The sequence below is a fragment of the Leptonychotes weddellii genome, chromosome 10 (genome assembly GCF_054177405.1).
Source record: "Leptonychotes weddellii isolate Sample4059 chromosome 10, ASM5417740v2, whole genome shotgun sequence".
NCBI classification, from domain to species: Eukaryota; Metazoa; Chordata; class Mammalia; order Carnivora; family Phocidae; genus Leptonychotes; species Leptonychotes weddellii.
In genome coordinates, this window is record NC_138378.1 from 49205645 (window position 1) to 49220644 (window position 15000).

Below are 15000 nucleotides of genomic sequence, written 5' to 3' on the forward strand. Positions count from 1 at the left end.
TTTGAGAATAAACCATGCTTAGGGTTGGACACCATGGTGACCAATCCCCCCAAACAAGAAAATACAATGATTTTTAAGTAATGACAAAAAAATTAAATAAGCTTTGCTGAAAAAACATGAATCCATATCCAGACCTGATCTCTGGTTTTGCTACGAATTAATGGATAGCCCCAAGTATCCTCTATTATGTCATTCAAACTGCCTCTCAGAAAAGTCTCAGATGTTTGTTATTTATACCTCTTCATGTAATTAAATTAATGTACGTCCTCTGTCATGAGTACATACATTTTTGCTCTTACTATAAAGCAAGCACTAAGCTGAGACTTTTACAGATATTACTTTATTTAATCCTTATCGATGAGGTAGATAAAATAACTACCTTATTTTATCAATCAGTAAATTTCAGCTTGGGGAAGATAACTAGGTTGCCCAAAGTCCCACAGCTAAAAGTGGCCTGACCTCAGAGCCTAAGCTCTGAACTAGCTACATGGATTTAAAAATCTAAATGATCTGAGTGGCAGACATCTGAATAGGCGAGGAAGTGTTCTAGGAGCTTCCCTGCAGGCTGAAATCAACGATGTAGGCTAAAGACCTGAGCAGTAGTCACCTCTTCTACCTAGGCATGGTAATTCTATCACTGAATTCAAGTGGCAATCCTAGCTCTACTTCCCATGACCCTTTAACTTTTTCTCAGAAGAGAAGCACAGAAGTATCTGGCCTTCACGAGAGAGAAAAGCATGAGGGAAGCACAATAGAGCGTCCAGAATGCCATCCCCACCTTGTCATAGCAGACTCTCTTCTACAGCCAATGTTTCTCTTTTAGCAGGATGATGAAAGACAGGGGAGGTCCCATAGCATCACGTCAGGTTTGGGCAGCGTGAGTACAAATATTTACCACATCCCAAACACCAGCAAACATGTGGGAAACCTTTAAGGTAGAAAGCTGCTGTATAGGATAAATAAAAGGAAATGTTACTTTACCCAATTTCAGAATTTACTAAAACCTAAGTCCACTGAGGTTAACAATAGGAACAGGTTTGAGAAAGTAAAAAAACAAAATAAAACAAACAACTTACAGAGGGAAAATAAGATTCTGTGGGTTGTGTGTTTGCTTTTTCGAGGTTGAAGATAGAAGGGCAAATTCTGCTTCTGGTGGAGAAGGTGTGAGGCCCAGTGGACCAGTAGCCGGGCCCAGGAGAACACCCTCATGGGATTCCAACCCCCCCCCCGAGCTGTGTAGGGAACAAGAAGCAGAACTGTCTCAACACTCAAGAGGGAACTTTCTCTGCTGCACTGCTTGGTGCCTGTTGGAAAAACTCATGATATGAAACCCAAACCCAAGAGCACTCTTGGTGTACCAGTCACACCCTCAACCAATCCCCAGAGTGGGCTGTCGCCAGTGGAATGAAAATCAGATCAAACTGCATTTGGAAACAATCCTGGATGACTGAGTAAAGAGGCATTTCCACCATGAGCTTGCCAAGTCTACCAGAGCTACTAGGACCACGAGGGCCCTCAACTTTCCAGGAAAGAACTCCAGGGCCACTTTCCTGTCTCAGGCAGCCAGGGTCAGACGGTGTCTAGATGAATAAATGGCCTCCAGGCCAACGACTCCATTATGGTTTCTACCAATAAAAAGGGAGAGTTCCCATCTATTCACTAAATCCCACCATCCCTCTCTCAAAGGGAAAACAGAAGAATTAGATAAATTCCACTAATTCTTAGACTTTGCTGGCAACTCTGGGAAGGGGACTTCACAGTTTGGATTTCTGTTATGTGGAGAATCCAGCAAGGAACTCAGCATTCTCTACCTCTCAAGAATCGGCTTTGCATATGGCTTTGAAAAGGTGATTTCTGATGCCTCTACTCTCTGTATCTTCATCTACAGTTTGAAGATAATGACTCACTGACTCCCTGGCATAAAGTTTTTTCTGTTGCTTTGACTGCTTGTTTGTTTAGACAATAATAAAGAGGGAAAAAAACCCAAAACTCAGAGATGCCAGGTTTTATATATACTTCTATCTCTTTGGGCTGACTACTATTATTTGGTAGTATATAATTTAAACTATTTAGACAACCTAGAAGCAGCCTTATATTTCATATTCAGAAGCAAAAAAAAAAAAAAAAGGTCACTGTTGCCCCAACATTTATAAATAATATACCACATACCAAAGGCACTGTAATAACTAAGACAAAAAAATGGATAAAAGTAAAAAAAAATAGAAGAAAAGTAAAGCCAAGAGATAAAAAAAAAACACACACAATTGATGAGTGGTTAAAATTTAAAATGAACAGACTATCCTCTCTGTCCTTCAGATCATGGCAGATACACACACAACATGTGTAAGTGTAATTCCCAGATAAGTTCTGTAACACACCCAGTGCATTGTGGGAGCACCCAGGAGGAAGCAGATCACTTCATTGCTTCTGAGTAAGGGGATCAAGGCAAGTCTAGGGAGCTGGGTGCATCAGAAAGCATCCTTCAAAGATGTACAGGATTAAATCAGTTGGGGATGGTTAGAGATGTCAAAAATAGCAATGATAAAGGATAATATGGTTGTTTATTATAGATCAGACATTTGGCACAATAAATAGCACTGAATAAATATGTGTTCATCTACAGGTGGCCAGAAGAGTGAGAAAAGGAAGAGAGAGCAAGGAGGGAGGAAAGATAAAGTCATCTAGCAAAGTTGGTGAGCTAGGGTGTGAGGTTCAATGTCAAGTCTGGGGGTGATGAGGATGGAAAATTAAATTGGGAAATAGTTTCCAACCCTAGGGCACAGTATCACAGCCTACAACTGCACATCTAATAAATACCTGTTGTTCGTGTCATTGCTATGAAAGTCTGTTTATGTCCATTTTGTTTTTAAAATAAATATTCCAATTATAAAATAGACTACAAGCCCATTGTTCACAGATTAATTCTCTAGTACATATCTCATCCATTTATTCTTGCTACTGATTAAATATAGTCATGTTATGGCAAATTTTACCTTTCCCCAAAAGTATAATTATCGCATAGTACATATCAAAATGAAAATTGGATGCGTTCTCTCAGGAGAGAGGACAGCCAGCTTGTGAAAGCAGCAACTCACCACGTGACCTTGGGCAAGGCGTCCTTATTTGTAAACACAGAGGATTGGGCCAGATGATTTCCCAGGCCCTTCCCAGTTCTAACTTGATTATAAGCTGCACAAGCAGATAGTCAAGGTGAATCACTGACCAATCATGCTTGTATCTCAATAAATTTCATGGATCACACACTCTTAGGAATTTTAGTAATAATTCCTGCAATGATTAACATTAATCACTCACAGGGAATTCATCTACAGAGTACACCAACCAAGAATGTAGCAGAGCCTGCAAATTTGTTCCAAGTGTTCTCCAAAAAAAATCTCCCTTCCTCTAATAGATGCATGTCTAATAGCTTCTGAGAAATAGGCTCCTTCTTCCACAACAATAAGAAAATGGACTCTTGAAATACATGGAGACAATCGTGTGGATGATGAAACTATTTTCTTTGGAGCAAAGGACTGTGGGACCTGTGGTGTTGCCTGCTGGGTCTGTGCTCCGCTGACCATCGGGACCCACTTGCTGAGGCCTCCTCCTCACTCTCCTCTCCAGATTCAAACTCCTCATCTACTGCGTGGAATAGTGGTTTGGGCCGTAGTGCCTCCCTTCTGCCTGCGCCAACGTGCTCTTCTTGGTTTGTGTTTCTTGGATACCCGAAGTGGCATGGCTTCCGTCCTCTGGGTAAGCTCTTCACTGGGATTATCTCTTGTGTCAGCTGTCTTTGTTGAAGTGTCCCTGTTCGAGGGTGTGCTTTGAACATGATGGACGGGAGTTCTGAATCACTGCTGTCATTACCTAGGGAAATATGACAAGAGGAGGAAAGAACACGACTTAACGATCAGAGAGGAGACTCCATATCTGGATGGCAAGAACTCAGTGTGAAAGATCGTCCTTCTTGAGGTTCCAGATCTTACATTTGCCTGTCTGACTTTCTCTGCCCCAAGGAGGGCGGAGAATAGAAGTATATGTGCTGTGTTAGAAATGCACCGAAACCTGTGTATCAGGCTAGACTCCTTCAGGTAGGTAAGGGAGTGTTTTTTACAAAATCAGAAGAGCTGGCCACAGGCATTAGGCCATAAGGCACAAAGATGTTTTGTGTTGTCAAAGACCAAAGCTTAACTGAGGGTTCCATGCTAACTGTGATAGGAACATGGGAAGTTTGGATTTTGGTTGTTGTTCTTTGTTTTTGTTTGTTTGTTTTTAGATTTTATTTATTTATTTGAGAGAGAGAGAGCACGAGTGGTGGTGGGGGGGAGGGCAGACAGAGAGGGACAAGCAGACTCCCTGCTGAGCAGGAAGCCCGATCCAGGACCCCGGGATCATGACCTGAGCAGAAGGCAGACACTTAACTGACTGAGCCACGCAGGCACCCCGGTTGGTTTGCTTTTTAATCAGTGGTTACCAGAAAGCATTAAATTTGAGTTTCATCCCTTGGGCCTTGAAAGAGCCAATCTTGGAGAAACAGGGGTGGCTACAGCAGAGAGCCATGTGTGGCAAAACCACTGTGACTAGATGTCCTCCCTCCAAAGCAGGTAAGAGGAGAACAGATTTCTGCTGGCATGTAACAGTCATGATAGCGATGGGATGTCCACGTATGGAGAACTCACTCTGCACCTGTCACTGTGCTACCTATTTTACATCTATTATGCCATTTAAGCCTTACGACAAGCCTTGGAGATGAGTAAAGTTAACATCTCCATTTCATAGGTAAAGAGGCTGAGGTTTCAAGAGGTTAAGTGACTTTCAGTATCACAGTGAAGATGGGACTGCAGTTTAGCAGAGTCTGTCCAGCTGCATATCTGCTCTCTGCCAGACTATGCCTGGCTCCCTGATACGTGCCATGTGCAGGTCAGGAGGCTACGCCAAGAGCAGAGGGAAGCCATTGGGTATCTACGTAACATCCCCTCTCAGATGACCTTCCAAAGACCTCATCCATGCCTAGGACATTGCCTTTTCCCAACTTCACTGAGCACATATCTTCAAATGAGTAGTTTTCACAAATCTCACCTATTCTCATTTCCTCAAGTTTTAACCTTATGAATTTATTTTCCCTAAGACAAGTATATGATCTCGCTGATATGAGGAATTTGAGAAACAAGACAGAGGATCATAGGGGAAGGGAGGGAAAAATGAAACAAGACAAAACCAGAGAGGGAGACAAACCATAAGAGACTCTTAACCTCGGGAAACAAACTGAGGGTTGCTGGAGTGGAGGGGGGTGGGAAGGATGGGGTGGCTGGGTGATGGACACTGGGGAGGGTGTGTGCTATGGTGAGCACTGTGAATTGTGTAAGACTGATGAATCACACACCTGTACCCCTGAAACAAATAATACATTATATGTTAAAAAAAATAAATTTATTTTCCCTTTAAATATTCTCCTGGGAATTTAAGTATTTTAAGAACTTTATATTTAAATCTAAAAGCAGGATTCTTTCTCCCACTCTTTATTCCCTCTTAAAAAACCAAACACAAAACTAAATAAAAACCCCACAGCTGGAACTGATATGCACACTGGTATGCAGAAGGCAAAATGTGTTTAGTCATCAGAAAAATTTTAAATAACCTATTTAATAATGTTTTTCTAAATGTAATTGAATTGTCCTCAGAAGGTAGCCTGGAAGTTGTGGGGAGTGAGGGACAGGAATCAACTGCTTTGAATTAAAAAAAAAAAAAAATTAGTTCAGATTATTTGTCCATTTTTTCTCTACTTCCCTTTAATTTGTGCTCCATGATCTGGCCTGGAACAAGAGTTCCCCTTGATCCTTTGGTGCTTGGAATATTACCTAAGGAAACAATGGCCTGGATGCTTCTGCCCCAAAGAGCAGTCCTTTGGCCCATACCCTCCCACCCCCTCCTAGTTTCCAACCCCTCCTTCTGAGCATATGCTCCGCATCAGCACACAGATTAAAACTGATGTTTCCTGACCACCTCTGCTTATTGAAAAGTAGGTTCCAAACACTAGGAAGAGGCTTGAGCAGGCAACTTGCAAGATTCCATGCAACTTAAATCAGTAGATGTGTCCAAAAGGGGAGGAAGAAGCCAGTGGAAAGCGGAAGAGGAAGGAGGAAGAGCGGGGGCTGGGCTCTGTCCCAATTGCACAATGTCCTGCAGGTCAGCACCCAGGCAGGCAGTTCCAGGGAGAGATCAATGGAGACCTTGCAGCAAAATCTGAACATCTATTCTTCTCTCTTCCACTTTAACTTCTGGACTTAGGCACCCAGGGGCAGGGTGAAGGAGAAACAGGAAGTGCTTCTGCACAGGGCCAGGCAGAGCCTGATACCCAGGGGGTGACACTGGACTACCTAGTACAATATACACTGTTTAGAGACCTAGACCATGGGTGCAACCCTCCCTCCTCCCTTTCCTCATGGTTTTATTTTAATTCTGATAAAATTTACCATTTTAACCTTTTTTTTCATTGTCACCATTTTATTGCATAGTTCCGTGGCATTAAGTACATTCACATCTTTGTGTGTCCATCTCCAGACCTCTTTCATCTTCCCCAATCCACATGGATTGTCAGCCGCCTCAGAGCAGAGGAGGTCGGTGTCTAGGAAGGAGCTCTCTACTTATAACACCAAGTGAGCCTTGGCTCCATGCAAAAGAGCCTTGGAAGAGAATGTGGAGCCCCCCACACATCTAGAGTAAGGGATGTGCCAACACTGGAGAGCAAGGGGACAGTGAGAATGGAAAATGCTCTCCAAGTCACAGCCTGGTTAGCCAGAGACTGCCTGCTCGATGCCGTCTCTCCCCCCATCTTCTCCCCTAGAGGCCCCTGGCCACTCCTTCACTTGTCCTGGTGCGGAAAGACTTCAGGTTTGGAGAGAATGTGGATTCAAATAATTGTGTCCAGAGACTCAATGAGAATGATCTCAGTCTAACCCTGATTATTATAATGCTTTAAAACTTATTAAGGATAACCAGTAAATTAAGTCCCACTCCGAAAGGATATATGCACCCCTATGTTCACTGCAACATTATTTACAATAGCGAAACTATGGAAGCAGCCCAAGTGTCCATCGATTGATGAACGGATAAAGAAGGTGTGGTGTATATATACACAAAGGTATATTATTTAGCCATCAAAAAGAATGAAATCTTGCTATTTGCAATGACATGGATGGAGCCAGAGAATATTACACTAAGTGAAATAAGTCCGTCAGAGAAAAACAAATACTATATGGTTTCACTCATATGAGGAATTTAAGAAACAAAACAAACAAGCAAAGGGAAAAAAGAGAGAGAGGCAAACCAAGAAAGAGACTCTTAACTACAGAGAACAAACTGATGGTTACCAGAAGGGAGTGGGTAGAGGGAGGGGTGAAATAAGTGAAGGGGATTAAGAGTGCACTTATCTTTGTTTTTAAAGATTTTATTTATTAATTGAGAGAGAAAGATAGTGAGAGAGAGAACAAGCAGGGGGAGAGGAAGAAGCAGGCTCCCCACTGAGCAAGGAGCCTGATGCTGGACTCGATCCCTGGACCCTGGGATCAGACCTGAGCCAAAGTCAGACGCTTAACTGACTGAGCCACCCAGGCACCCAAGAGTACACTTACTTAACTTGATGAGCACTGAGTAAGGTATAGAATTGTTGAATCACTATATCATACACTTGAAACTAATATAACACTGTATCTTAACTATACTGGAATTAAAATAAAAAACTTAATAACAATTAAAAAAATAGTCCCACTTCATTACTTTCCCTTCTCAGATTTCTAGGTTAACCACCATTTTTGCTCATCTAATAAAATTTTGAACTAGTTGTGTACATTTGAAAGAAAAAAATGTTCATTGGGCCAAGATTTCATTCCATGCCTAGACTGAAGTGTTGTCTTTCGTTCCAAGAACACCTCTATCTACCCACATCAAGTCTTCTTTGATGTTCCTCAGTAGTACTAATTATAATGGGTAATATTTCCTGTTCATTTACTTGATTCCAGACACTGTTCTAAGAGTTTTGTATGCATTGCCTGGCTTCACCTCGGGGCAACACTGTTGTATGTGGGAGGTACCAATATTCTCTTTACAGAGAGAAAATGACAGCATGGGGAAGTCAGCTTTTATGTTTTCTTCATATAAGTCCTAAATATATTGTCCTAGGATTTTATTATTTTATTTTATTATTTTATTTATTTTTTAAAGATTTTATTTACTTATTTGACAGAGACAGACATAGCGAGAGAGGGAACACAAGCAGGGGGAGTGGGAGAGGGAGAAGCAGGCTTCCCGCCGAGCAGAGAGCCCAATGTGGGGCTCGATCCCAAGACCCTGGGATCATGACCTGAGCTGAAGGCAGACATTTAACCAACTGAGCCACCCAGGAGCCCCAGGATTTTATTATTTTAATGGAAAATACGAGTGAGATGCCTTTTAGGGCATCTATTCGAAGAATAGGATCCTTTGACCTATTCATCTCGTGAATGTTGTAAACACATTTCCAAATGTTAAACAACCCCCACTTCTGGAATAAATCCCACTTGGTAAGGTGTAGTATTTCTTTAATGTTCTACTGTATTTTGTTAATAATGCTTTATTTAAGATTTGCACATTTGTGGGCGCCTGGGTGGCTCAGTCGTTAAGCGCCTGCCTTCGGCTCAGGTCGTGATCCCAGGGTCCTGGGATGGAGTCCCACATGGGGCTCCCTGCTCTGCGGGAAGCCTGCTTCTCCCTCTCCCACTCCCTCTGCTTGTGTTCCTGCTCTCGCTATGTCTCTCTCTGTCAAATAAATAAATAAAATCTTAAAAAAAAAAAAGATTTGCACATTTGTGCTCAAGTAAGATTGTTACGTGGTGATCCCCTGTTACAGGAGCATGCGATGTTGTATGTCCATCATAAGAAATGACCGTGAGAATTTCATGTTTTCTATTCATTCAAACAATGTAAATAGCAGCAAATTACTTATACCAGGAAGATTTTTAGAAATTAATTTATTATACACCCTACAATGGCACTCTTTTGTTTTGTTTGTTTGCTTTTGTTTGTGGATTAGCTCTTTTATAACATAAAATGACACTGCTTTCAAGAGAGTGCTCTGGGAATAAATGGTTAGATCAATGAAACAGAACTGAGAGCCGAGAACTCTCTCAGAGTAAATGACTTTAGCACAGCAAAGATAGCATCTTATCCTGGAGGAAAAGATGAGGTTGGGACAGGTGCACAGCCATTGGAAAACAATCTGAAGCGTGGCTCTGTCTTAATCTACACAAAGATAAATCTCAAAGGGTTGAAATTTAAATGGAATCATTAAACTAGTAAAGTTTAAAAACATTGGGTAAATGGTTTTCTAATATTTCTGTGGAAGATGGAGCAGATTTGATTAATCAGAATAAAAATTTCTGAATGGCGAGTATATCTAAAAACTAAAAGATAAATGTGAAACTGGAAGAGAAACCATTGGCAACAAACATGAGACAATGGATGCTATCCTTGTCATACAGTGTTCTTCCAATTCATTTTAAGAAAACAAACAACGGAATAGAAAAAAATGGCCAAAGGCAGAAACAGAAACTTCCCAAGAAGAAATACAGTTGCTTCTAAAAAATATGAAAAGACGTTCAACCTTACTAAAAATCAGACTCAGATGAAAATTAATATGGTATGTAAATTTTATCCTATCACATCAGAGGTCACTCAAAAGTCTGAGTGATGGTAAAGTGTTTGGCAATGGGGGCGCCTGGGTGGCTCAGTCGTTAAATGTCTGCCTTCGGCTCAGGTCATGATCCCAGGGTCCTGGGATCGAGCCCCACATGGGGCTCCCTGCTCTGCGGGTGGCCTGCTTCTCCCTCTCCCACTCCCCCTGCTTGTGTTCCCTCTCTCCCTGTGTCTCTCTCTGTCAAATAAATAAATAAAATCTTAAAAAAAAAAAAAAAGAAGTGTTTGGCAATGACCTTTCTCACAGACTGTGGGTGTGAGGGTAAATTTAAATATGTGTAGTTTTTGACCCCCAAATTTTGCTTCCAAGAAAATGTACTAAGGGAATAATTGATTATTTGTGCAAAAAACAATCACAAGTGATCTGAGGTGCTTATTATATATCATTGCTCATATTACATATAAAGGCAAAATACCTTAATATTTGTTAATAAGGATTTAGTTAACTAAGCTAGGATTATTTTATATAATTGACTATTATTTACTCATAAAAATGATTATTTAGTTTATATCAATTGAATGGAAATATGTCCACAGTACATGGTTGAGAGAACTAGGCAATTTATTAAAATTCCAAAACAATGATGATACAATGATTTTGTGGATAACATGATGCTGTTTGTTTGTTTCTTTCTTTCTTTCTTTCTTCTGTCAGGTACAGATAGGGTAGGGATCAGGATGGTGCAGAGAGAATTATAGAAGAATGCTTACCAAAATGTTCTATAGTGATTATTTCCTGGTGTTGGGGTTTCAAGTGCTTTTAACTTTCTTATTTTATGCTTTTTTCTACTGATTGATTTTGGTTTTATATCAAGCATGTTTTTAAATCAGAAGAAAATAAAGTTCCATTTTGAAGAATAACTATATTCACTCTTCAAAGATATAATTCTAAAATCCTATAGGTTTAGCTTATTTGAATTTCCAATGTGTTTTTAAGTCTTAAAAATTTGGGAAAATTAAAATAGATAATATGGCATATTATATATTACATATCACCTTTGCTAATAGAAAATCATTTTATATATACATTTTAAAAATAATAATGGCTTTTATTAGAATAGGCAGTTTTAATAATTCTAAGAATTCTACTTAAGAATTCGATATTAAGAGGGAAACAGTTAATCAGTAAATTTGATGAAATTATTTTAGTAAAATTTACCAATTTGGGGGAATCCTGCTAATTTTTAAATATTTCAGACATTCAATTTGAGTTAAAATTTTCAAATATTTTTAAAAAGTACCCATTTTACATCAGCAAATTATCCCCCCCGGGCTATATCCGGCCTGTTGCCTCTTTTTGTATGGCTTGTGAGCTAAGAATAGTTGCCACCTTTTTAAGGGGCTGAAAAAAAAAATCAAAAGAAGAATATTTTATGACAGGTAAAAATGACATGGAATTCAAATTTCAGTGTCTGTAAATCAAGCGCTGATTTAGATTAATAAAAAAGTTGTTTACTCTTTTTCTTGTCATGTAAGTACCTACATAATATTCTTGATTTTGCCTCTTGGCCCACGAGCTCCAGAATATTTGCCATCTGACCCTTTACAAGAAAAGAAGAACAGCCAGGCAGGCAGGTTACCTGTGAAATCAGCAACCCTCGGATCTCTTCTTGCAGGCTGAGGATGGCCATAGGGAAAGGAGAGGTAGCGGATATTTTTGGTACCGGCCTGTGGATAGCAAACAGAAAGGAAAAGCAGAGGTGAGGCTGCGATTCAGAGCCTCCCATGGGACACAGTGGGAGATACAGGCCCACACTGGCTCCCTTGTACTCCTGTGACTGGTTTAGAGACAGCAGAATGCTTCAGCCTTCAATATGTGTTTCCTTTCCCTGTCATGATAAAACAGACCATTATGAACCCCTCACTTGACTTTATTTTGGAAGCCATTTGTTTTTTCGTAAGAAAAACAGAATTATGGATTATTGGGATATACTGTTTTAGGAAAAAATAAAGAGTATTTAGTCCATGGTCAGGAGATCTGTATTCTATTCATTGGAATAATTATGATTAAGTGGGATAAGCCAATTAGACTTTTTGTGTCGGAGTTTGACTGTCTGGAGAAAGGGGATAAAATGCCTGTGTTACATTGTTCACAGAAAGAGTCTGAGGATAAACTAAAACACTGGAAAGCACTTGTATGCTTTGCAAACACAATATGAGTGCTATGTCACGATATCGTTAGTAGGTTTACAGGTACCTCTTAATGTTGGCCCGTCAGATGTGTGCTTAAGGTAAGCATTCCTACAAGATCACAGGTTGAACACTTAGTTTGATTTTATTTTGAAAATGATAAATTGTGAAACTAAAACGTTTGAACAAGGTCACTTAACCCTCTGCTCAGGCTGTTAGTTGCTGTTACTACTGTCCTCCTCATTAGCATTACATTTTAGCCACTGAGACTAGGGTAGAAATTAGAATCTACTCTAGACGTAACCTTCGTCCAGAAGTTCCAGTGAGATTGGTACAATATGGCCTCAAATAGAATAGTTCAGATGCACGGTGGGTAATATGAAGATGAGACCCCAGAGTCTGGGCAAAACAGATCCTTCCCTAGATCTTCCTGGGAGAGAAGGAAGCTTCTAGAGCCCAGCGCCCCAGTCCATGGAGGCTCCCCTGGAGTGGTCAGTACCTGGCCACCATGGCACCTGGTCTAGACTCACAGCCCAGGGAGTGTGTTCCCGTCGCTGACTGGATCCTGGAGGCGCATCCTAACCAGGGACCCTAAGGCTCCAGACCCAGAGGGAAGTTGTCTCGTGTCCTGCACCCTCTTGCTTTGGTTTACTCTGGCAACAAGGTGCTGGTTTTGTGTAACTACCACTGGCAGTCACCCGAGGAGGCCCCGTGCAAGGGACTGTCCCAGCTCCCGGGTGCATCTACAGACCCCACCATACCGGCTTTCCCCACGGCAGGCTGTGGCCTTTCCTCATGCTCTCCCTTAAGGTATTTTGGCGGCGGATCAGAATCTCTTTAGCCTGCTTCTCGCTTGTTTGGGGTTTGAGGTTGTATTTGTTGTAGGACAGGGTCTGCGGAAAGAATAGAATGTCAAATACGTAAGGATATCACCATACAACCATGGCTTTGGGGGCCATGGAAATATCACATACTAAGACTACTAGAGAAAAGACACCGGAGAGGCCACCTAAGCATTTGCCTCAATTACAAAGGAGCAAGCGGTGGCCCCTGAGAAGAAAGACCTGTGACCGAGGCCACCCTACCAGGACAGAGCTGGGGTTTGGAGCCTGTGCCTTCTGGCTTGCCCCGCCCTGCTGTCCCCCTGCATTGTCTCTTTTGTATCCTTGCAGTGGTCCTGCCCTGAGATACCCATGGACTTTGGCTGCCCCATACCCACACGCTTTCCCGGGTCATGTTTTTTATGCTTGGAGAGTGGTTACTGAAAGTTTGGGTCTAATGGGTCAGGAAAACGTCAAAACTACTTTGGGAATTTCATTAAGGTTGCTATTTTTACATTTTGCCAGTTAAAGCTACATTCAAAAAAATCAACCGATTACTATCACCGTTATCAGTTCAAAAAGGAAGAGGGTGTTTTTTTTGTTTTTTTTTTTAACCAAAATGTAGGAAGTGCATAATTGCTGATTAAAGAGCTGTCCTTCAAACTGAATCAATTATCTTTATAAAAAATTTTCTTCCTTATTCTTACCAGGCCAGTGATAACCTGTCTTGAACCAAAGACAAAGCTTGGTCCTCAAATGTTCATAAAGTGCTTAATTGGAAACTCCTTTCTCCCTACTTTTCCCTGTGCAGCAGTGAATATACTGGTCCCACTGGATACCAGATTCAGGACTGGTTAATGGATATTGTATTAAGGATTTCAAATTCAAAACAAAATAGCAAAAACTCTATGTGTCAGGTGCCATGGTAGGTGCAGGAGTTTTAAAAAATGGATAAATTTGAAGAACGGTCTTCAAAAGGCTCATGGCCTATTTGGGTCATCAAACAAGCATATACTGTTATGTGCTTAGGAAGTGATAAGATATTGGGGTCTGCAGGGACTTGTAGAGTTTAGGCAAAGGGCACTGATCCAGTCTTGGGTGGGAAAGGTACATTGAACTGGGCTGAGTCTTGAAAGATGAGTAGATGTTCCCTTCACGAAGAGGGAACACATGAGATAAGACACAGCTCTGGAAAAATGTGATGGGAGATAAGAGGACCTACTGGAGCAGACCTGGACATTTGTTTACCACAGAAGAATTTAGTACTTTATTCAAAGTATGGTAAGAAATGAGACACGGGCGGGAGTGGGGGAAAATCCTAGGGACAACCTGCCAAGAGAAGAGACTCCATCCTCCAGATCAAGGGTCCCTTAAGTGGGGTGCACACACTTTAAGAGATGCCACAAGATGATCTCCAGTGTAAGGAAAAAATACTAATACCTATGTTTCTATTCGTTTTTATAAAAAATAAAAAAGAAATTAAGCTTTCTTTGTACTTAATATGGAGATTTATAACAGACCCTTGCTTGGTCGATATAGAAGATGGTCCAGTTCCCCACCAGAACAGAAGAGGGTGTTTGTAACAAGGAGGCGTTGACAACAGTGTCTTCACGGGTTCACTGGTTTTAGTTTATTGCTTGTGTTTTAGCATATATACAGCCAGTTAAGTAGACTTGTGGCTTTCACTATCTGTTAGCTAACTAGTCCTCACAAAACAGACAATTGTCTAAAAGAAGTTCCATAAAGAAGGTACGGGTTGGAGGCCAAGGGAACAATGAGGAATTTGCAAAGCCAACTTTCACCATCTCCTGATAGGATATCTTTACCAGCCACTCTTTTTTTTTTTTTTTTTAAGATTTTATTTATTTGAGAGAGAGAGAATGAGAGAGAGCGAGTACATGAGAGGGGGGAGGGTCAGAGGGAGAAGCAGACTCCCCGCCGAGCAGGGAGCCCGATGCGGGACTCGATCCCGGGACTCCAGGATCATGACCTGAGCCGAAGGCAGTCGCTTAACCAACTGAGCCACCCAGGTGCCCCCAGCCACTCTTGACAAATTAACCAATCTGATAAAAAAAACTCTGGCAAAAAATTAAATTTTTGAAATATGTTTGAAATAGGGATTCTTATCCACCATCACTAATGATGGACCTCAACTTCAGTGCACTGTATACATGGAGATATTAAAGAATGACATGTGACACTGTCACAGAAAACATTTTTAAATTAAGTATTAGACTACCAAGACAAACGTTTACAATTTTTCATCAACATTAAATTCATGCAAAAGTGACGTCAGTGTGCATGTATGTTTATATACACA

The 15000-nt window shown here is 41.0% G+C and overlaps 1 protein-coding gene across 1 annotated transcript in view; it reads right to left on the minus strand.

Moving 5' to 3' along the window:
• Positions 1-3442: 3442 nt before the first annotated feature.
• SLC9A4 (solute carrier family 9 member A4) overlaps positions 3443-15000 on the minus strand; it is a 52561-nt gene continuing 41003 nt past the window's right edge. Inside the window, exons 10-12 of the mRNA XM_081833333.1 lie at positions 12621-12752; positions 11310-11397; positions 3443-3867 (exon numbers count right to left, since the gene is read on the minus strand). Of these exons, the coding sequence (XP_081689459.1) occupies positions 3512-3867; positions 11310-11397; positions 12621-12752 (576 nt within the window). The 3' untranslated portion in view covers positions 3443-3511. The remainder of the gene's footprint in view (positions 3868-11309; positions 11398-12620; positions 12753-15000) is intronic.